Source organism: Martes martes (assembly GCF_963455335.1).
Source record: "Martes martes genome assembly, chromosome: 1".
In the NCBI taxonomy this organism is placed as follows: domain Eukaryota; kingdom Metazoa; phylum Chordata; class Mammalia; order Carnivora; family Mustelidae; genus Martes; species Martes martes.
In genome coordinates, this window is record NC_137888.1 from 204,092,043 (window position 1) to 204,115,848 (window position 23,806).

At 52.3% G+C, this 23,806-nt stretch overlaps 1 protein-coding gene across 2 annotated transcripts in view; it reads right to left on the reverse strand.

Moving 5' to 3' along the window:
• NWD1 (NACHT and WD repeat domain containing 1) overlaps positions 1–23,326 on the reverse strand; it is a gene marked incomplete at both ends in the record, with an annotated part of 56,659 nt that extends 33,333 nt beyond the window's left edge. The window contains 7 exons of one of the 2 annotated variants that reach the window (XM_080826698.1): positions 484–643; positions 1,433–1,636; positions 5,870–7,142; positions 12,696–12,993; positions 17,244–17,360; positions 19,577–19,666; positions 23,288–23,326. In XM_080826698.1, the coding sequence (XP_080682824.1) occupies positions 484–643; positions 1,433–1,636; positions 5,870–7,142; positions 12,696–12,993; positions 17,244–17,360; positions 19,577–19,660 (2,136 nt within the window). Of the gene's footprint in view, positions 1–483; positions 644–1,432; positions 1,637–5,869; positions 7,143–12,695; positions 12,994–17,243; positions 17,361–19,576; positions 19,667–21,635; positions 21,754–23,287 lie in introns of those variants that run through there. The other variant, XM_080826697.1, reaches the window with a different exon arrangement.
• Positions 23,327–23,806: the final 480 nt, after the last annotated feature.

Here is a 23,806-nt window from a genome sequence, read left to right on the forward strand (position 1 = left end):
CAGAAATGACTCACGCCCACCCCTGGCAGGGCCAGGGAAGAAGGAAGATCTTGGGACTCAGGGAATCCGAGGGGCATCGGAGCTGGGTCTCAAAGTTTAAATGGGAGTCTGTCTGGGGAACCAAGTTGGAAAACAATGGTATTCCTGGGCAAGGGAATGGCATGTGCAAAGGTCCGGGGGCAGGAGATGCCAGGAGTTCAGGGCAGTTCTGTAGGCTCCTGAATGTTGTGATTCTTCCCTACTCTGGAATACTGGGGGTGGGGGGCACAGTCCTCATCAGCTGCTCCCCATCCACCCCCATTATGCTCAGAGGCTGAGGGGACATCCTGCTTTCTGGGGGAAGGAAAGGGAAGAAGGTCAGGAGCATTCTGGGTGGAAAAGAAGGAAAGAGCGAGGTGGTCCTTGCCAGGCAGCTTTGGTCTTGTTTGCACAGCAAGGTGGGGCCTGCAGGTAGAGAGCAGAGGTCCCAGACAGACACCTCACCTTACGGTCCAGGTTCAAGGGCTTCCCCACCAGCGGCAGAGTGATGAGTTTCTTGGTGCCCAGGCTCCAGGCTCCTGAGAAGAAGTCAGCCAAGACTCCGTGCCTCTTGGCTCTCTCCGGCCTGGACAGGTAGCGCTCTTGGACCACCTCGGCCAGCTGCCTGCAGAGAGGGGACATGGGCTCATGGGCCTGGGGGACGGGGTGAGCTCAGAGGGGGCCACCAGCCTTCCAGGAAGCTGTTCCCAAATGCAGGTCCCTTCTAAGTCACCTGACGGGTGTTCTCTGGCGCTGGCAACCACCTTCCCTATTTGTTACCTAATATTCATCTATAAATTGGCCTATCTTTCTTTCTTCCCCTTAAATACATTTAGTTTAAAAAGGAACATTTGGGTTCCTCATTAAGTTAAACTTAAAATAAGGTAGTATAAGACCCAACAACTTTACTCCTGGGTGTAGACCCCCAAAAATTAAAAAACAAAAACCAAAAAAAAAACCCCAAACAGGTGTTCAAATGAAAATTTGTGCTCACGTGTTCATGCAGCACTGATCAAAAGCCCGAGGAACGACCCAAGTGTCCGTCAATGGGTAAACAAACATAACGAGGCCCATCTGTGCACTGGGTTATTACTCAGCCATGGAAAGGAATGAAGCCCTGGTTCATGCTAGAACAGGGATGAACCCCGGAAGCTTTATGCTGAGGAAAGCAGCAGGACACTAATGGCCACATGCTGTGTGGTTCCATCTATATGAAACGTCTAGAACAAGCAAATCCACGAAGAGAGCGGATTCATGGGTGCCAGACAGGGTCTGTGGGCAGAGAGGTGGGGGATGGGGAGGGACTGCTGATGATGAACAGGGATAAAAGAAGGATCTGGAAAAAGGAGGAGCCCCAACGAGTGAGCCCTCACTCCCAGAAGCCCAGAGGGCCCTTCCACCATGTCGGACCCACCTGTGGGCAATGGCCAGGAGCGTGAAGCCGTCCACGGGCCGTCGGGCCAAGCAGTGACCCAAGTCCCGGCGGAGCCTCACCCACATCAAGGGTGGGAAACGCAACAGCTCCTTGCTGGGCGGGGTCCAGTCCTCGTACACCGCCTGCAGGACCTCATCGTCCAGGGATAGGACGTCCTTCAGCTCTGCTTCTGAGAGCCCATGCCTGCGGCGGGGAGGGATGGGCACTGGGACACACTGTGTCTCCTGAGGTCGGAGGGCGCAGACACCCAGGGACGGGGAGACGTGGCCAGCCGCACAGCGCCCTGCGCATCACCAAAGAGTCCGCCCTGAGGGTCGGCATTCAGACCCAGTTACAGCCATGCCCATCGAGTGCGCCCTTCCTGCTCTTTCCTTCCACACACACACCCGCAGAGCCGTGAATCAGCCTCTCCCCAGCCTCACCTGAGTCAGTCAGCTCAGGGAGGAAGACAGGAAGTAATTTAGAAAAATAATACAGATGCCAACTGTGCCCACCCCAGCCTCACCCGTGTTTCCAGGCCCCAGAAAGGACAGAGCGAGAGAAGGGAAGCAGCCCTAAAGGGGAGGGGTGATGACGTTTCGGTGCTGGATTGCAAGGGACTTCCTAAAACCTAAGAGCATCAGACCGGAAACACTGGATTTGCCTGCACCTCTCATCCAGATGGACAGCGATCAGAGCGCCCTTCGGAGCAGGGGAGGGAGGGAGGCTGGTTTCTGTGGGCAACCTGCGTGTCGTGCTCAACTCTGACGTGGACGGGAATCTTCATTTTGATCAGAAGACCCGCCACCTACATTTAGAACATCTGCTCTCACTGCTTTCTAATGTGTATAACTCCGTGGGTGCCCCCCCCCGGGGGGGGCTCTCCTGTGACATCAGTCATCTTGGACGATCCCAGCTATAATATCATGGTTTTCTCCAAACCGGAATTCCTTGGAGCCACCTGCCAGCACCCCTGTGTGGTCCTGTGCCTCCTCACAAACCCCCTCCTTCAGGATAGAATTCTTTCCTGCTCTTTGACACATCCTCAGCACAAATCAAGCTTGGGTCCCCTCCTTTCCCGCTCAGGTTCAGTGACTCGTCCCACCGGCTACGGATGAAACACTCCTTCCTTGCGGGAGGAAGCCCAGGAAGCTGAATTCCCAAGATTCCCCGGCATCGGGGCTCTGCACAGGGCCCTCTTGGGAGGAGCCAGGCCAGTCCATTCATTCTCAGAGAAGCAGATGCCGGGTCTCGGCAGGTCAATGGCTCATCAAACCTTCAGCAGGTTTGTTTAGACATTATTCATGGAGTGCCCTCTCCGTGCAAGCCACCGTGCTGACTCCTGAGGGACAGAGAGCTAGACCCCTGTGAAGCTTATCTTGTCATCCACAGAGCCAGGTAGGAAATAACAGAAGAAGAGCACGAAGAAGCGGGGTGACACCAATGGCGAGGAAGCAGATAAACCATGTCCCACGGAAAAGAGCTACAAGGTCGGGGGGAGGGAGCTGGAGAGAGACGGTTCTTGGAAGATGTGAGTCCCTCAGAGAAGGTGTCACTGCAGCTGGGTGGGAGGGAAGGGACCAGCATGAGATCTGGGGCCGGGGAGCACGGGGCAGAAGGCAGCCAGGTCCAGTCGGGCTTGGTAAGGAGGTTGGATACTTTTCTCAGAGCGATGGAAGTCACTGGAAGGCTTAATCAGGTCAGGAACCGAGTCAGATTTATGATTTTAAAATCTCACTCCAGACAGGTGTTCAAATCACAGCTTGTACACACATGTTCAGAGCAACATAATTCACAATAGCCAAAAGGGGGCAAGAGTCCAAACGTCCATGAACGGATGTGCCGATAAACCAAACGCTTTGCTATGCACTGAGTATGTGTCTCCCCCAAATCCACAGGCTGAAGTCCTGATCCCCAAGGTGATGGTGTCAGGAGGTGGGGCCTCTGGGAGGTGGTTAGGTCATCAAAGTGGAACTTCATGGGTGGGCTTAGTACCCCAGGGAGCTTCCTTATCCCTTCTGTCATGTGAGGACACAGCAAAAAGATGCCCATTTACGAACAAGGGAGTGAGCTCTCACCAGACACTGTATTTGCCGGCACCTTGACCTTGGACTCCCCAGCCTTCCAGAGAGATAAATTGTGTATAAGCCTCCCCTCCATGGTGTTTTTGTTACAGCAGCTCAAATGGACTAAGGCAAGGGTGTATCCGTACAATGGAATGTTCTTTGGCCGCAGAAAGAAACAAAGTCGGGACACACAGTGCAACACAGATCAGCCTGGCAAACAGTAGCTAAGTGAGAGATCTGTCATAAAATACCACACAGTGTATGATAAACTTGAAACTTTTAGACCAGGATCCAAAAAGCCACAAGGTAGGTTAATGGTTGCCAGGCGCTGGATAGAGAAACAGGGGACAGGGCAAGGCGCGCTCCTCCCCTCAGCCTCCTGTACCGCTGACATTTGGGGTCCGATCACCCTTTGCAGTGGGGACCGTTCTGTGCATTGTAGGACTTCTAGCCGCATTCCTGGTCTCCGCTCACTAGATGCCAGCAGCATCACCCCCAAGCTGCAACAACTGAAAATGTCCCTGGACCTGGCCAAGCGAACCCTGGGCGCAGACCCTCCCCAGGCAAGAACCACTGGCCTAGAAGGACTCAGACCTGCCCCGAGAGCTGGGGCACCATCCCAGTGCACAGACTGCGCGGGGAAGCATGATGTCTTTCCTGGAACCTGAGGTACCTCACCACCCCTGCATGGTCCCTCCCTAAACCACCTGCCACGCCAGTCCCTGGGATGGCTGGTCCAACACCCTGCAAGGCCCTCGGCTTTACTCATTGGACCAGATGTGGGACCGAGGAGGTCAATTATTTGTGTCTCCCCAGATTTTGGAATCAGAACTCAAGAAGGAGCCAGTAGGATGGTGCCAGGTCTCTGAAATGGGAGTTAATGATGCCAGTAGAAGCTCGAGGCAAGTAGAACAAAGGAAGAGTCCAGAACTGAAGCCAATGGGCAGAGAGGACCCAGAGGGCCAGAGGATGAGAAACTGTCCTGATTCTCATGGCTTTCTGGTTCCCATGACAACCCGCCTCCTCCATGTGGATTGTATCACGGTTGGCCTGAAGGTCCACACCCCTCCCCCCTGGAACATTCCGCAGTCCGTCTTTGTAGTCTTACAGAACTCAGGCCCAGCCTCCACTCTGGGGGCACCGGTCACAAAATCTGGGGTATGGCGTGAGATCTGGGGTACACCCCCCTGGAGTCGGCAGTTGGGTGGGTGGTCCTGGATCCCCTGAGCTCTTCCCATGGCCTTGACACAAAGCCCTTACTTCTTATGCACTAGCATGTCTGTGCCTGACAAACAAAAACAAACAAAAAGCCACTCTCCCTGGTCTGATCACCACCATCTTGACTGATACAGGGCAAAGGACAAAGGTCTGGAAGAAAAACCTGCCCATGAAACCAGAAAGAGGCAAAACCAGCTAGCCCAGCATTTCTGATGATGGGCTTGAGTGCTGGTTCTGCGGCGGTGTGTCTGCTAATTGGCCTCCATCCCACCCTCCTGGGGGTCCAGAGTCTGGCTGCTGGGTGTGTGATGGACACACTCCTCTCTCCTGCTCCTTATTTCTCACTCATCTCCATCCCTCCCCACCATCTCTGAGCAGCAGCTCCCAACCATCATGACGTCACAGCGTGCAACCCTGAGACTTTCTCTGGGCTGAGCAGCAGGTGTAAGCATTCAGTCCTTCAAGCTCTAGAAACACACTGAAGTTGGATTTTCCTATTTGCTTTTTTGCTGATTCCCACGCGACAAGATTGGGCTGAAGTGTAGATGTGTGCTGGTGGATAATCCTTCAGAGGATTTGGCCTTAAAAAGGTTTTTCTGAGCTCTCCCCATAGTATGGCATATTAAATACAGAGCAGAGCTTGCAGATTTACTACAGGGGAAAAAAATCCGCGCCCGAGAAGGGCTGAGCGTCACTCAGGTTCAACCCAAATGTGATCACAAGGAAACATCAGACCAATCCCGACGGAGGGACACTCTACAAACTGCCCCCAGCCCGGGTGAAGGTGACCTTATCTGAGAACCTTCTTAAGGGGCAGTCAGCGCATGTAAAGCTCCTACTAGAGCACCGCGGGCCCTGAGCCGGGGAGTGGTGTCCTTACGAGAGGGAAATGGGGACAGGAAGGCCTGCAGGGAGGAGGCCACGAGGCAGCAGAGGCAGGGGTGTGTCTCCAGGCCAAGGGTTGCTGGCAATGCCAGAGACGAAGAGAAAAGCCTAGACCAGCGTCCCCTCTGGTGGCTTCAGAGGGAGCGTGGCCCCGCCGATGCCGTGACTTCAGACTCTGGCCTCCAGGACGTTTCTGTTCGGGGCCCTGAGGGGCAAACGCACACATTCTGTCCCAGTCCTAAAGAGGGTGTAGGCAACAGAGACTTACCGGGAAGAAGCGAGGTAGCCCAGCACGTGGGCCACCAGGAGTTGCCCGTGCGTCTGCTCCAGGCAGGCACACAGCTGGTGCATAGCTTCCTTCGCCGTAGAGCCCAGAGGGGCAGGGATGGTGAAGGAGGCCCATTTCCGGGCCTCCTCGAAGGCCAGCCTCAGCCGCCCTGGGTGGCCACACTCTGGGAGGCTGGCCCAGAGCAGCTCCCTCTGCTCCGGGCTCAGTGTCCTCCTCGAGGCTGCCAGCAGGGTCTGGATCATCTCTTGCCCTTGGTTTCCAGAGAGGGGTTTCACCTCCCAGAAGGCCTCTGGGTCCGTCAGCGTCCGTCGCAGGGTGTCTAGAACCCCCTGCTGCCCCGAGCAGGCTGAGAGGATGAGGTGGACCCTTGGCGGGCATGTGGGGGGCAGCCAGGGGACCCTCCGGGCCCGGCAGATGAAATCCACGTCATCCACGGAGTCCAGCAGGATCACCAGGGACTCAAAGTTTCGGCGGGAGACAGTGTGGAGGAGGGTGTGGAAAAGCTGGACCACCCTGGCATGGGCCTCCAGGACCTGGGCCGGGGGCAGGGGCAGCCCGTAGGCCAGACAGAGCTGGAAACAGAGGCTTGGGAGCAGGCCCCGGGCATCGGAGCTCATCTGTGACATCCCCAGAAGCCGCAGGACGGTCACCGTCTTGCGGCCAAGCAGTCCTGAAGTTTGCTCTGCCAGCTTGCACATCAGAGCTGTCTTTCCGATGCCTGGGGGTCCAAAAAGCACCATGGGTGAGTGGGGGTGGCTGTCGCTCTGCCGGAGCCGCTGCCCTAGCTGGGCCAGGAGCTCCCGGCGCCCGCAAAAGGTCCGGGTGGCCTCGGCGCTCAGCGCCATGTGGTGGCGGATCTCCTGGTAGAGCCACGCCAGCTCCTGCCGGCCCGCCTCCAGCTCCCGGAGGTGCTCGAGGACCTGGTGGTTAGCCCTGGCCACAAACTGCTCCCCCAGCTCCTTCAGGTACCTAGCATGAGTCTTGTTTTTGGGGTTCACCAGGTCTCGGCTCCATGGCAGGTGGTGGGTCTTGAGGACTCCGGGTTGGGTGTCGGCAATGCGTCCCTTGAGGCCACCGAGAAGGTTCTGGGCATCCGTGTCCAGGCAGCCATCTGCGAGCCGGTCCACCATCTTGAGGGCGCAGTCGTCCAGGATGTGCTTATTGAGGTCTTGGATCTCTCTCAGGAAGACGGTGGCCCCCTGGTCTCCATCTGTCAAGCTCAGCAGGCCCCGGTCTATCTCCCATTCAATGACTGAAAAAGTGGGGGGGGGGATGGGAAGAGAGTGTGGTCATCACTGTGTGCTCAGTAGCTGGAATGGAGACACTTGAGAGACATATTTGGGAGGTAGGGACATTGGTTCTCCCACTTAATGTGTTCTGGAGTCACCTTGGCATAACCACAGATGATATGCAAACGAATGCACTCAAGTGTGTTCCAATAAAACTTTATTAACAAAAACATGCAGTGGGCCGGATTTGGCCAGAGGACCATAGTCTGTCAGAGTCTCCTGGGGCAGCAGTGGGGGGAGGGGGCTCAAAAAACCTATACGGCTGGGCTCTGCCTCCAGGAGTTCTGATTCAGCAGGTGTGGGTGGGGCCCATGAGTTTGCATTTCCAAAAAGCTCCCAGGTGATGCTGAGGCTTCTGGTCCAGGGCTGGGCCAAGAATAGCCCTGATTTAGCTATTATTAATCAAAGAAACCTTGGTATAGGCAGCACAGAGGTTGTATGTGAGAAGAAGCCCCATCATAAAACATACTGTCAAATTCAAGAAGTTAAATACTGAGTTTCCATAGGAATTCCACTTCTAGGTATGGACCCCAAAGAGCTGAAGACTTAGGCAAACAGTTACATGTGGATCCATATTCACAGCAGTACCATGCATGGTAGCCCAGAGGTGGAAACAACCCAACGGTCCCTCAAATGATGAGTGGATAAACACAATGTGATCTATCCCTACGAGTGACTAGTACTCGGCCATAAAAAGGAAAGTAGCCTTGATTCATGCTACAGCACACATGAACCTTGAGAACGTCGTGCTGAGCGAAAGAAGCCAGACATAGGAGGCCCCACACTGTCTGGTTCCATGTACACGAAACGTTTAGAACAGGCAAAGCCATAGAGACAGAATGCAGACTGGTAGTTGCCGGGGGCTGGGGGAAAGGTAGGGAGAGTGGCCATTAATGAATACAGAAATTCTCTGGGGGTGATGGAAATGTTCTGGAACTAGATAGAGGTGGTGATTGCACAACATCGTGAATGCATGAAATGCCACCGAAGCATTTATTTTAAAACGGTTAATTTCATGTCATGTGAATTTCACTTCAATTAAAAAAAAATCCAGTGTTGTCAGTTTTGGGTGCCTCCATCATCACACATTCATTCAACAAACATTTACTGAGCTCCCACTTGTGCCGGTCTCTGCTCTCCATACTGGTGCATTTAGCAGTGAGAAAAATGCCCAAAGGTCCCTGTTGCTTTTGTGGAGTCATTGTTCTGGTCTTGGTGAATAAATGGGCAGACAGCAGAAGAAAGTATCTGCCTGTCCTGGGCAGAGTAGGGCAAGCAGGGCATTTGAGGCCCCCATACTGCGAAGGCATGGGGGCCAGGGAGAAAGTTTTTAAGGGGCCTGGAGGCTGAGAGCAAAGATTGGCATGCTTTTCTGCAAAAGGTCAGATAGTGAATATTTTAGGTGTCCCAGGTCGAATGGTCTCCATTACAGCTATTCAATTCTGCTGCTGTAGCGTGGAAACAGCCATAGACAACATGCAAACTAATATGTGGAGTGTGTTCCAATAAAACTTTATTTATGAAAACAAGCAGTGGGCCAGATTTTGCCTTTGGGCCCCGGTGGGCTGACCCCTGTCCCAGAGCATGAAGCGGCTGCCCTGAGGACCCGTATTTTCCAGAGCCAAGAGCAGACACTGATTTCTCCTTGGAGGCCACTGTTTTGAAATAGCAGCCAGACCTGAGGAGTTATTTTTTAAGCTGCCCTGGGCTCAGCAGAGGCTCCCAGGTCTCTGGAGCTGAGTGAGTCAGGCTCCCTTGGAGACAGGATTCGGTCTCAGAGCCAGAGATAAGAGCCACTGAAAAGCCTTCCTTGGCGTGACACCACACCCCTCTCAGGCCCTTGGATGGAAGTCAGGGATGAAGGCAACTAACAGTCCTGACTTGGGATCCTTCTGGAACACAGCTCAGCATTAATCAATGCAAGACCATCTACTCTGCCCCTGTGACCAAGGTCACAGCTGTACGTGACCTTGGTCAAGTCACTGCATCTCTCTGAGCCAGTTTCCTCTCCCGTAACGTGGGTGTCCTAGTTTCAGCTTTTTTTGTTTTGTTTTGTTTTTAAGATTTTATTTATTTGTCAGAGAGAGAGAGAGAGCACAAGCAAGGGGAGCAGCAGGCAGAGGGGGAAGCAAGCTCCCTGCTGAGCAAAGAGCCCGGTCTTGGGACTTGATCCCAGCACCCAGGGATCATGACCTGAGCCGAAGGCAGATGCCCAACCGACTGAGCCACCCAGGCGTCCCTGTCCTAGTGTAACCTTGATGAGGCAGCTGGCAGGATCTTCTATGAAACAGTGCTTGTGGAAAGCTGCGCTCGATATGCGGAGGGAACAAAGCCAATCTCCAAAGGTTGTATACTGTGTGATCCCGTTGTATAACATCATGGAATAATAAATTATAGGGATGGAGAAGGATTACTGGTTGCCAGGAGCTGGGGACTGAGGGGAGGGCTGGGTGTGACCCTGAAAGGGTAGTGGGGGGTGTCTTTGCAGTGAGGAAATAGTCCCATGTACGAACTGTGGCAGTTATCCGAAGCTACACAGGTGTGAACATTTCTTAGCATGAAATACACATGTGCGCATGCACACATGTAAATGCATGTTTGTAAAAGTGATGCTTTGTCTGGGGCATCTGGGTGGCTCAGTCTGTTAAGCGTCTGCCTTTGGCTCAGGTCATGATCCCAGGGTCCTAGGGTCAAGTCCTGCATCGGGCTCCCTGCTCCTTAGAGAACCTGCTTCTCCCTCTGCCTCTCTTGCTCTCCCTGTCTCTTATGAATAAATTAATAAGATCTTTTTAAAAAAGTGATGCTTTGGGGCGCCTGGGTGGCTCAGTGCGTTAAGCCTCTGCCTTCGGCTCAGGTCATGATCTCAGGGTCCTGGGATCGAGCCCCGCATTGGGTTCTCTGCTCAGCGGGGAACCTGCTTCCCCCTCTCTCTCTGCCTGCTTCTCTGCCTAATTGTGATCTCTCTCTGTGTCAAATAAATAAATAAGCTCTTTTAAAAAAAAGTGATGCCTTGTTTGGTTGTCACAATGTCCACTTTTTGGTTGTACTATTGTACTTTAGTTTTGCAAGATGCTACCTTTGGAATTACGTCCTACCTTTTTTTCCCCCTCCTGCAACTTCCCGTGACTCTCTATTTCCAAATAAAAAGGCTGAAAAGAAGAAAATTGAAAAAGGGGCCTGGAGATATGCTCTGAAGACACCGTTGCTAGCATGACTTTGTGCTTCCTGCTACTTTTACGAGTTTCTGTTTGTTCTTTCAAGTGGGAATTCTTTTTGTTTCAATCTGTTTATTTTGAGAGAAAGAGCACAGGAGAGGGGCAGAGGGAGAGAGAGAGAGAGAGAGAGAGAGAGAGAGAATCTCAAGCAGTCTCCGTGCTGAGTGCAGAGCCTGCACAGGGCTCGATTTTAAGACCCTGAGATCATGACCTGAGCTGTAATCACAAGTCGGACACTTAACCGACTGTGCCACCCAGGCGCCCCTCAGGTAGGGACTCTTAATGGGCTAGGTCTGATCGTATGAGATCATGGCTGGGACTAGATCACAGGATAAGATCCCCACAACAACTCTGTGATGTACTACCTTGGACTGGTTCCATTTTACACATGAGGAAACTGAGGCTCTGAACCTGCTAGAAGTCAGTACAGCCAGGAAAGGGCAAGGCTGACCGTCAAGTCCCGGTCATCCCAAAGCACAGACCCCAGATGCTGACTGCAGCCCCAATGGCAGATATCGCTGTGAAAGCGATTAGCGCATGTCACAGAGCAAGGCATAGCAACACGGTAAGCACTTAATAAATGGGAGCCATCAACATTATTAGTCAGATAAACGCTGTTTTCAAAATCGATATGTCACTCATCATCTGAACCCAAGTATTGGGTTAGCCTCTCCTGGGATGTCAGGTGGGCATCAGGTAACCCTGATATGATGGGCTAGGGAAGGAACTTCACCTTCACCATCATCCTCCCGGAAAGGTACAGCCCCCTCCAAGCATGAGAAAACACCAGACAAACCCAGACTGAGGGACATTCTGCAAAGGATGTGGCCAGCGCTCCTCAAAATGGTCAAAGTCACAAAGAACAGGGAAAGGCTGAGACACTGTCACAGTGGAACCAGTGGAACCTGAGATGTGACAAATAAGCTCATGTGAGAACCTGGACGGGATCCTGGGGCAGAAAAACACTAACGGGAAAACCCACGGACTCTCAGTAAAGGCTGGAGTCTAGTTACTCGTCATGGGCTGATGTTAATTTCTTATACCCGGCAAATGCACTGTGGTCACATAGGATGTTAATTTCTCTGTGTGAAGAACATACAGAGACTCCGTACTTTGTGCAAATCTAAAATTAGCCCCAAATAAAAAGCTGATTTTTAAAAATTGATATGTCATTACTAGAATTAATATACATAATAGATAATAATCAACATATTTTAGTACAATTAAAATCCTATTGGCATAAATTACTACATTCCATATCTTGAAACACATCAATGTATTTAGTATGTTCATAATATAAATCCATATATTTAATATGTGGACCAAATGAGTTCATGTTTTTAATATTTTTGGTAAGAGGAATTCATATGCTATAGTTTTGGTGCTATAAACGGGCATATCTGATACTACCAAACCCGTGAATGATCATGATCTGTTTCTTGCTGGCAGGAAGCAGTGGGGAAATGGCTTGGCAACATTGCCATTCTTTTTTAAAGATTGATTGATTGATTTTAGAGAAAGAGAGAGTGCATGAGCTGGGGGAGGGACAGAGGGAGAAAAGCAGGCTCCACGCTCAGCACGTAGCCCGACAAGGGGCTTGATCTCGACACCTCGTGATCATGACCCCAGCCGAAACCAAGATTCGGACGCTTAACTGGCTGAGCCCTCCAGGCACCCTGGAAACTGCATTTTTAGAAAAATCTTTCTGGTAGCCAGTGTGGGGGATGGAAGAACCAGAGGTTGAGGCTAGAGGTGGGAGGTAAGAGGCCAGATGGGAGCTGGGTGATGGACTCTGGTCAAATCCCTATTCCCCACCTCAGGTGAAGGAGACCCCTTCTTCTGCCTCAGTTTCCACCTCTGAGGCAGGGGCAAGGGAAGTTGGAGGACTCAGTGTCCCCAGCAGTGTCCCCAGCCCCAGCAGGGCTGACTCCCGGGCTGAACATAAGGTGACCCCTGTTTCAGTTTTTCCTGGACTATCTGGGTTTAGCCCTAAAAGTCGCGGACAAACCAGGATAGCGGTCATCTTAGAAGCCTTCCCCCAGAGCCGGGAGTCTCCCGGGAGAAGAGGAGAGGGAGCTGGAGGGGGAGAGGAAAGGAGGGTCCTAAGAGACAGAGAATTAACCGGGACATGGCTGAACTCTGGGATCAGGACAATACCCTCATGCAGAACCAGGGACCCAGGAGCTGGGCTGGGCTGGCATTTACAGAAGGACAGGCTATGGCATTTGGACAGTATGCGATGTGGGTATTTGAACGCGGGTCGTTTCCTGTGGACCCTGAGGGGGGTCCCGGCAGCCTCACCTGACCAGTGGTAGTGGACCCACTGCTCCTGGGTGATGAGGCCCAGCCTCCGAGCCTCCTGGGCTCCAGAGCGCAGCACAGAGGTCAGTGTGGCCTCTTCGGGCCCATGGGCCTCCGTGGCGCCTAGCGCCTGCAGCAGGTAGGTGGGCGGCACTGCGTTCTCGTCCCTCCGGAAGCGTCGAGCCACCAGCTCCAAGTCCCGTGGCCTGGAGGTCAGCTGGGTTCTCAGAGCTTCCCACTCCTTCTCCTCGATCAGCGTGGGGACTGGACAGGGGCCGTACTGGTCACCTAAGAGGGCCTGGCAGAGAGAGGGGGCACAGGTTCAAATCTTGGCTTGGGCACTTAACTCTATGACCCTCGGCGAGAGGCCCTGAGCCCCCAACATGCCACGCTGATGGGTACATTAAGAATTTCAGGCTAGAGCCTCAGAGCACCTGCTTGTGAAGGTCCCTGAGAGAAATGGACATCGGACAGGTGCATCTTGAATCTGATCATGCCTAAGCATCAAGGAATCTTTTGCTAGGAAAACCCTCCATGGAAGCCAAATGATGGGCCCCAAAGATAGCCAACCCTAATCCCTGGCCCCTGTGAACACACCTTATATGGAAAAGGGTTGTGATGGTTATTTTTAGGTGTCAGTTTCCCTGTGATGAGGGAGGCCCAGATCGCTGGTCGAGTATGCTTTCTGAATGTGCCTACGACAGTGTCTCTGGAGTGAGGCGGACGGCCCTCCCCAAGGCAGGGGACACCATCCAATCCACCAGGGGCCCCAAGAGGACCCGAAAAACCAAACCCAAACCAAACCAAACCAAAACGAAAGTGAGGAACGATGAATTCCCTCTCTCTGCTTGAGCTGAGACATACATGGTCACCTGCGCTTGGCCATCAGCACTTCGGTTCTCGGGCTTTGGGACTCAGATCAGAACTTGTATCTCTAGCCCCCCGATCATCAGGCCCTACAACTGAATGACACCACCTGCTTTTTGGGTTCTCCAGCTTATAGACGGAAGATGGTGGAACTTCTTGGCCTCCATTAACGGTGTGAGCCAATTCCTGTCATAAATCTCCTCCTATGTCTCTCTCTCTCTCTATTCTCTCGGTTCTCTCTGGAGAACCACGGCTAGCACCAAGGTTTTTGCAGATGTGATTGAGTGAAGGATCTTGAGCTGGGGAGATTATCTTGTATTATCAGAGCCCTAAATGCAACCCTAAGGGTCCTTAATAGAGACGGGAAGAGGGAGAGAAAAGCTTCAGCATCTCATATGCAGGCACTGGCTTGTCCCAGAAATAAAGCTGCGGCAAGAGCTAAGGCCTCCATTGGCCCTGCCCAAATCTCATGCTATGATGTGGTCCCTGGGGGCAGGTGGGTCTCAAAGGTACAGGGCAGACCCTGCCTTCATTTAGAATTAAGGACTGAGCTGAAGAATAAGACATGAGAAAAGAGGTACTGGTCAGAGTGCTTTGCAGACAGAGGAGACAGCACATGCAAAGGTCCTGTGGCAGGAAGTGGCTCCAAAGAGCTAGAGCAGGAAAGCTGGGGCGAGGGAGGGACTTGAGGAGGGGGCAGTGGTGAAACATAAACCCATCCCTGGGTTCACTTTGGCAGCACATATACTAAAATTGGAACAAAACAGAAGGTCATCCCTGTGGGCAAGATTTTGGGGGGCTGGAGGTGATAAGGTCCTAAGACTTTGGTCTTTTTTTTTTTTTTTTAAGACTCTAGTCTTAATGCTAAGAACCTAGGAGGCCGTCTCTCTGCCCCAACAGAAGATACAAACTGGAATGCTAGAGAATTAGGCTAGACGAGGTCTAGGACCCTGAGCCCGACGTCTTGAGTTTCATCATAAAATGGAAGTAATCACCCTTCCCCTCTTCACTGGGTTGTAGCAGAATATTCTAGGGGTGTGCACTGAGGAAACCTGGATGCACGGAGCCTGTGATGATGGGAGGTTGAACACGAGGCCGTTCTCTGGGGCCTTTCCCAGAGCGTTAGCCTTGGAGCAGTGAGGGAAGTTGCAGAAGCCTGCTGACCACAGACCACAGATCTTAGGAAGGAGACAAGGTGGAAAGTGTTCCCGCCTGAGGGACCGGAGCAAGAAGAGAAGAGCTTGAAAGAAAAAGGTCAGGAGCCACCAGGAGCAACTCTCTAGAGACGTTGGAGATGCAGGGGACCCAGGAGAGCCAGAACCTCTAAAGGAAGTACCTGGGGAGTCGTCCTCTGCTACTCGCACTGCCTAATGACTTATTTACCAGAGAGACGCCTCTCCGAGGGCCTCAGCGCAGCTCTGATCTCCACGGGAAGACCCCCCACTCGGAGCCACTGAAGGAGAAGGATGCCGTGACCATCGGGGGTCCGAGGGGAGATGCCTTGTTCACGAGCAAAGCAAGAAACAGGTAGAGATCAGCCGGCAGCCCAAGGAGCCCTTCTGGAAGGACGAGCAAGGTCCCTGGGCCAGTTGGGCCTGGGGGAAGCTCAGAGATCATCATCCCGTCCCCCATGCCGCCTGGAAGCTGTGTTGTGCTTTTCACTGCCTGCAATTTGGGTTGCAAAATCGAATTCCTCCTGGAGTTCCTTTTTTCCCCATCGCCCATTTTTCTTTAGAAAATTTCTTTTCTTCCTTTTTTTTTTTTTTTTGAAACTCCACAAAATGATCAATCGTCGGGCTCATTTGGAAAACTAAATTGGAAGGTTGGGGGTGGGGGAAATGCATGAAGGAGATACACAAGGAGGAGGGGAGAGCCCTCCAAACCCTAGGATGCATTTGAAAGCAATAATAATTGAGGCAGAGGGGTTCAAAGGGCACCAACTTCCAGTTACGAGATAAACGAGGACTAGGGAAATAATGTACAACACGGGGACCACAGTGGACGCCACTGCACGTGTATTTGAAATCTCCTGAGAGTTCTCATCACAAGGAAAAAAAAACATCTTTTCCTTTCTCTCTCTCTCTCTCTCTCTTTGTATCTATAGGAGATGATGGATATTAACTAAACTTACTGTGGCCATCCTTTCATAATAGAAGAAAGTCAAATCATTAACACTGCCCATTGGAAACTTACACGTTGCTGAATGGCAAAAACATCTCCATAAAACCGGGAGAAGAAAAAAAAAAGCGGTGCCAACAGACAAAGAAAAGCATAGAGCAAAGACTGACAAAGGAAGCTTGAGTCTATCGATCGAACTTCACACATAATAAAGAAAGCTTCTCACACGTGTTGGCACTTAGTTTCTTTGGGGAGGTCTCATCTCTAAGGCCGCACTAGAACCTTCGGCAGCGCTGAAAGTGTGCCCATCTGTGTCGTCGAATGTGGTGGCCAGTTGCCACATGGGGCTACGAAGCCATTGCGACGTGGCTGGTGGGACTGAGGAACTTAAATCTGAATCCTACTTGATTTTCATTTATCTACCTCTAAATTTGCCTCATGTGCTTTGTGGCGGACTGGGTTAGCCAGGGCCATTCTGAAGCCAAGCACTCACATACTTCTCTTTATTTCCCTAGAAAGCAGCTTTTATAATGGGGATCACTCCTACGCTCTCCTTTGTCTCCTGGAGAGGTTCTGGGGGTAGTTTTCTTTTTATTCAGAACTTCTCAAAGCTTCTTTGTGACTAAGGTGTTTTGGGCAAAGATACTTTCCTAACTTTTCCCCTCTATACATTTTAGGACAGAGGTCAGCAAACTTTTCCTGGGAAAGGTCAGATAACCAATCTTTCCAGCTTTGCAGACCAGGTAGCTTCTGCCACAACTATTCGGGTCTCTGTGCATAGCTGGAAAGCAGCCATGGATGGTATGTGAATGAAGGAGTGTGGTTGAGTGCCAACTAAGCTTTATTTACAAAAACAGGCAATGGGCCAGATTTGCCCTAAAGGCTGTAGTTTGCTGACTCCTGCTCAAGGGTTTATGAGCTCGAATGTCATAGTTCTTGGATGTATCTGGAACTTGGTGGTGGAGTAAATCAGGACAGTGGAAGAGCATTTACGGATTGTAGCTCAAACCACTAATTGTGGGCTGGGAGGTGTTTTGGGGACAGAGAGGGTGCTGTTGGGGTGGGACAAGAGAATGCCCTGGAACATGGAAAAACTGGTCCCACCTAGTGTCGGAGGAAGTTTGCCCTGACGCAGGCTCTAGACCATGCCACAGAGGTTGCTCTCGACAGTTTGAAACAAATGGAATAAAAGAATTCTCAACATCCCCATGCTTTTCCCGGATCCCCAAATTCCACACAAATGAAGTGGATGAGGTGGGAAAGCTGGGGGGTGTGGGTAGGTCCAAAGCAAATTCTAAGATTCCCTTGGGCTTCTACTCCCTGCCCTCCCACTCACTGGTTGCTTCCACTTGGCTCCTAATGTCTGGATCCCAGGTAGCTCAGTGGAAAATGAGTACTGTGATCGATTAGCAATGTCTGCCATGGGCAGGCAAAGGACATTAGGTACTATAGCAGAAATGCCACCCGCATCCCTCCACTGATGGGTTTGGCAGATGGGTAGGAGCCATGTATCGGGGCTAGAATGAGAAGTAAGCACCAACCCATTGTTCCCAAGAGACTCACGACAAAGGCAGGCCCTATGGATGTTTTCCGACACCGGTCGAGCTCCTCCAAGCAGAGTTCTGTGGTCATGTGGTCAGTGGCCTCCGTACTCCGAATACCCCACCTCAGATCAACAACCTAGAGATTATAAGTGTGGGTATGTTAGGGAGGTGGCAGAATGGGTGATTTTTTTTCAGTTCCCTTTGACGAAGGCATAAAGTTTCTTCCAGTAATTTTTTTAAAAAATTTTTATTTATTCATTTGACAGTCAGAGATCACAAGTAGGCAGAGAGACAGGCAGAGAGAGAGAGGGGTGGGAAGCAGGCTCCCCACTGAGGAGAGAGCCCGCTGCGGGGCTCGATTGCAGGACTCTGGGATCATGACCTGAGCCAAAGGCAGAGGCTTTAACCCACTGAGCCACCCAGTGGCTGCCCCTCTTTCAGTAATTTTTGACAGTCTCTCCCCAAAGGGTTCTGTCCAAATTGAAAGAACTGGAATGAAGCCCATAACCCCAGGGTCATCACAAGAAAAACCACGAAAAACATCAGACAGACCCAAATGGAGGGCAATCCTGCAGGATGGCCCAGTCAGCCCTCTCCAAGACTGCCAAGGTCATGAGCAACAAGAAAAGACTGTCTCAGCCCACAGGGAACCCTGCAGCGTCCCCTGAACCCCGCTGGGTCCTGGACCACAGAGAGGACACAAAGGGAAGAATGGTGACATTTGAATGAGGCTGGTTCACAGCGTTGTACCGATATCCGTTTCTTTTTCTTTTTTCAGATTTATTTTAGTTATTTATTTATTTGTCAGAGAGAGAGAGCACAAGCAGGGGGAGCAGCAGGCAGAGCTGGCAGAGGGAGAAGCCGACTCCCCACTGAGCAGAGAGGCCAATGTGGGACTCAATCCCAGGACCCTGGGATCACAATCTGAGCCGAAGGCAGACGCCCAACCGACTGAGCCACCCAGGCACCCCCATTTCTTAGTTATGACAAACGTGGCCGATGATATAAGATGTTCACAATAGGGAGAAAACCGGGTGCAGAGCATATGGGAACTCTGGACCGCAGGCTACCTTCAGGAAGTCTAAATCCGAAATAAAAAGTTAACTTAAAAACAACCTATCAAAAAAAAAATGTTTAAAGAACTTGGCCATATTCAAACTGTTCCTTTCTAAGGGAGGACATGTCCACACTTGTTCTCAGAGCTTTCTTTGCAAAGGAGGGCATTTAGTTTGGCCCAAATCAGACTTGGCAGCGTCTCCTTGGCAACCGCACACTTGTGGTCACTTTCGCCTGCTTGCCTGAACGCCCCCCACCCCCACCCCCTGCAGAATGGCTCAGTTCAGGTAGCAAAGCTGACCTGGGAGAAAGCTGGGATAAAGAGGCAGGGAAAGGGGACTCAGAATGTTCCTTCCTCCCTAAATTCTTTTACCTAGAGGGAAAGACCCAGAAATTCCTAAGGAACTGGAACATGGGGATAGCAGCACCCTACTACTGAATGTGGCTGAATGGAGAGGGAGAGAGGGTCAGCACTGGGCTCGGGCCAGAGCCTTGGGCTCTGCGGGCCACCACCTCCCATCTGTGCATTGAGGATGTTTACGGTGTTTGTCGCATAGCACCTGTGTGGACGTCAAAGGCACGAGCCTTGGTTCTCAGCATGCATATTTTCCTTTTTAGCACCTCTGCCATTGAGCTGCGTCTCATGATCAATGGCAAGCAGAATCGACTTCCCAGCACCGCTTCTTTCTCAGTAATACAGAAACTACGGTGGGTCTTACCATCAAGGGGGCCTTTGATGGCGTGGCTCGCTGTCCTACAGGTCAAGGAGTCAGGGTTAACTGAAGCCAATGCTCCAAAGATGCTTTATTGGTTTCTGCATCAAAACAGGCAGGGGGCAACGCCCCACCTCCAGAGTGGTGCGAGAGCAATGGGGGACTCTGGGGACCGCAGTGACTGTGCCTGGCAGGTACACCGTTAGCACTCCTGAAAAAGGCACATCGCACTTCCGTGTACACCCCAAACACCCCAGAGTCCTCTTAGACTCCCCCGGAAGCTGCCCCAGTGCAGGGAGGGCCAGGAGAGCAGGACAAACCAACAATGAAAGTCAGTTCAGTGGCGTGCCCAAGGAGCGGGGTCCGGTGGTGGCCACTCCTAGCGCTCCCACACCTCCTGGGCTCCCCGCAGTGCCGGTGCCTGTTATCCCTTCCCCTGCCTTTTTAGAGGACTTTCACCTCCACGCTGCATTGCCAGTGCAGAGCCTCTCCAAGCAAAGGGTCCCCTGTGACAACGTGGGTGGCACGCCCTTGTTCCCTAGTTTTAAGGCAGGGGACGCTGAGGCAGGGAGGAAGCTATTACCTCGAACATCAGCCCGTGCTTTTGGCAGAAGGTTTGCACTTCGGGGAAGGCTGCGTTCTGCAGAGCTTCTCTCTCTGCATCCATATCTGCAAGGAACAGCATAGAACATGTTAGCTGAGAGATCCCAGAACACTTTCTTGCCCTCACAGCTCTGTTTTCGGCCTTATTTGTCCCCACTAAGGCTGGGGCCCTGCGGGGCAAAAGAAAAGATACAAAAACCATGAGGTAAACCAGAGAGGGACTTTCCTGGTATTAGTACTAAGAATCCCACATCCCAGGAAACCCCTCAGTCCCAGCTAGCCCGGGTGGTTGGTCAGCCTAGCTTAGGGTTGCCAGATAAAGTAGGGGATGCCCAGCTGAATTCGTGCTTCAGATACTCAATGAAAGACTTGATAGCATAAGTATATCCTGTTCCATGCACTATTTTGGACACGTGTGCAGATCTGATAAGCCCAGCCGAATCTGCATTTCAGATAAACAACAACTCATCTGTTAGCATAAGTATATCCCATGCCGTGCACTATTTGGGAAATACTTATACTAAAGGATTATTCATTGTTGATCTGAAATGCAAATTTAACTGTGTCTTGGTTTTGCTGTTTTGTTTTGTTTTGTTTTTTTTCTTTTGCTAAATCTGGCAGCTCTACCCGGGGTAAACCTGGATTCTAAGACCTTTTGCACCACTGACTTCACTGTGTGGCCCAGTGCCAAGTGTCAGGCTATGCTCAGTTTCCCCCTCTTTGTAATTGGGGATGATGCTTCTACTTTGCAGGGCTGCGAGCTCCCCACAGTCAAACACCTCTGCTTGTCTTGGTCGTGGCTAAATTCTTAGCACTCGACACAGTCGCTCGGTAAGGTTAGTTGAGGACAAGTAAAAGCACGTAGATAAACGTGGAAGAAATGTTCGTCTTCTCCCCCTGCTCAGGGGGAGGTTGTCGGAGGGTTCAGGGAAGGACTCCCAAAGCTGTTGGCACAAAGAAGTCATCCAGGCCCTGGGATAGGAGCCGACCTGGCTTCCAGTCTTGGCCGTGCCTTCTCCCCCCGCCCCTCGCACGCCTGTCTTAACGCATTCCACGGGTTATTCACATCCGTTCATAAAGTGTCTGTTAGGAAGTTGCTTTATGCTCAGGACCTTGCTTAAACATCAGGGGCAGGAATTTTGTGAATTCACATAGCCACTATGAGCAATTGAATCATCGGAACTGAACAACGGATAAGGCAGAGATGGCAAATAAGCAAAGTGCATCACTTCCTGATTATTTCATGGCATTTGGCTGTGCGCTCTGTTCTGGAGTTTGGTCCGGGCTGCTGATGTTGTATCAGGGCAGTATTAGTCAAGGTGGGACTGCCACACATCTCTGCCTGCCTCCTTGTTTGGAAAAGTCTTATCGGCAGCTCGAAATGGACCCTGGTGGAAGGATTTACACTAGGGAAATTGGCAGATGGTACAAACCAGGTATTTTGGTGTTTTTCCTTTTGTTTTGTTTAAATTTGGGGGGAACAGGCTAGTAGATGTCTGCTAGCACACTGCCGTGCTTAGTCCTTGCCCTCACAGGGCTGGCCACCTGCTCGGAGGAGCCAGACATTAGACACACACAACCATGACTACCGGTTATGGGGCCCGGGACTTCAGGGGTCCCCCAATCTGCTGCAGCCCAGGGTGACTACAGCAGGAGGCTGAGGGGAGGACCCTATGAGAGCAAGATGGGAGATGAGGAGGCTGGGATCATGCAAAGCCTGGTGTCTGGGGGCAGGGGTGGGGGAATGGCTCTCACACTCTTTAAACCTGGTGTGTGGTCCCTTCATCCTAAATGTTATTTGCAATATGATCTGCCCCCTCATAGCAATTCTATCAAGTCAGGCTCTCAGCCTGGCTTATCGAAGAGGACACAGAGGGTCTAGGAGGCTCCCCTTCACCATTTCCCATGTGGGTCACTGTCTAGGCTGCCTTCTTATCCACGTCTCCTAGAGGACCCTCTGAGCCATGCGCTGGCCACCTGGCCCCTCCCCCAAGAGTACCTGCTGACTTGCCAACCCCCAGCCCTGCCCTGCCTCTTACCCGAGACTGTGGAGCTGATGAAGATGGCCACGCTGCTGGGCAGAGGCGCTGGGAGGGGGCCTGCCTGACCCTGGAGAAGCCGCCGGCGGGTGCCCGGGCTGAGGGGGCCCACGCTCATGCTGCCTGTCTAGCTGGATGATACTTCCCCAGGATAGGGCCTGGGACTCAGAGACCTCAGGCCAGAGGCCAGGGGGCCTTCCTGGGAAGGCAGCCAGATGGGGCGATCTGGAGTGGGGTGTCCATCTTACCCCCTCGGTGCCTGGGAGTCCCCGCCACCTCCAGCGCCCCCGGGGAGCTGAAGCAGCCGCTCCCCGCTCTTCTGCTCGGTCTGCGAGCACTAACAGGGGGATGTTGGACAGCGGCCTCCCAGCCGAGGCCCCTGGATGTTGGTTCCTCCAGGCACTGGAGACTTTTGCCCCTCAACCAGCCAGCTCCTCACCCCAAGAGCTCAGCAGTCGCTACGGCAACTACTGTTTCCTGGAGCCCGGCGTTGGGGCCTGGGGACCAGCCAGCCTCTGGAACACCTAGGTCCCCTGGGGATCCCTGAAAGTTGAGCCCGGGCCCAGGTGTGCGGAGGGAAGCTATCAGATGCTGGGAGTCGTGCCGGTCCTGGCGGGGCGGGCCTGAAGGGCAAACACTTAGCAGAAACCCCACCTCTGGCTGTGCTCACTGTCCCCTCCAAAGGGGGTCCAGGCACTGGGCATCCCATTCTCAACAGGGGAATATTCTTCTTCCCAGGGGACCCTCGCAACGCCTGGGGACATTTTGGTTGTCACGACGTCAGGGAAGGAGAGCTGCTGGCGTCCAGTGGGTAGAGCCCGCGCACGCTGCTCAGCCCCCTACCATGCACAGGATGGCTCCACCAGAGAGGATTATCTGTCCCCGAATGTCAGCAGTGCCAAGAAACGGAGAGACCAGCTTTCAATCAACTCTAGCCAGATCTCCTCGCCTGCGGTGAGGCGTGGAGCCTGAGGCCAACTCTCTCCGATGAGAAAGGAGATTAGCAGATCTCCAGGGGCACTTGGGGACCTACCCACATCAAACTGAGACTGGCTCTTTGAAATAATCCCAAAACACTGCTTGTGACAACACGAAGAGACCCGGAGGGCATTCTGCGGGCCGGAGAAAGACAAATTACTGACAGATCTCACTGGTATGCGGAATCGAAAAAAAAGCCAAGGTCATCGACACAGAAAGTAGAGTGATGGTTACAGGGGAAAGGGGGTGGGGAGATGGGGAGATGTCAGTCGAAGGTTACCAACTTCCAGTTAAAAGGTGAATAGGACTGACCTAGGGATCTAACGCACAGCGTGGGGGTCACAGTTAATAATACCGTATTATACGCTTGAGAGTCGCTAACAGCATAGATCTCCAAGCTTCTCACCATGAAAAAGAAATAGTAATGAGGTGTGTTTTGGAGGTGTTCACTAACGCACTGCGGTAATCACGGAGAGAGACAGAAGCGCGTCAGATCAGTATGCTGGGTACCTTAAACTCACACATACGCCGATCATCTGTCAGTAAAGCCGGGGGAGAAAAGTGAACCAAAACCATGGCCTCTATGACCAGGAAATTTTTAAGGTGTCATTATCTGACCCTATTGAAAATGCCCGGGTGATCTGAGTTCTGCCCACCCACCTCTCCGTAGTAACAAATTGCAGAAGAAGGAAAGTGTACCTGGGTGTCCATGGGCCTGGTCGGGATGCCAGCTCGTCCATCACTGTCCTGGGGGACTTAAGCAAGTGGCCTCTCTCCGGGGACATCATCATCTGTGAGTTGGGAGTGAGAACCGCTCAAGGATGGGCTAGGACCAGAAGAGAAAGGCACTCCCCTCGGGATCCACACATAGGCAGCACGATGGGCCTGAAAGCCAGAATGAATTCCAAACGTGCCCGTGATGACCCCCGTGTGAGCGAGGCCTTCGGGAGTTGGGATGCCAAGTCCTCGCTTTACACACGGGCCCTTGAGAAATGGTCTTATCAGTTCAACCAAACGGCTTGAGCTTTTTTATACCTTTTCCTTCTCTGCCTCAACTTCCCTTCCCTGCCTCGTCCACCCAGGAAAAGAGTCTGCTTTTCAGGGTTCTCTAAGACCTCCCCCAGTCCACGCTCCGGTTCAAGGATTCATCAGAGGGACTCACAGAATTCGGGAAAGCTGTTCTCATGGAGATG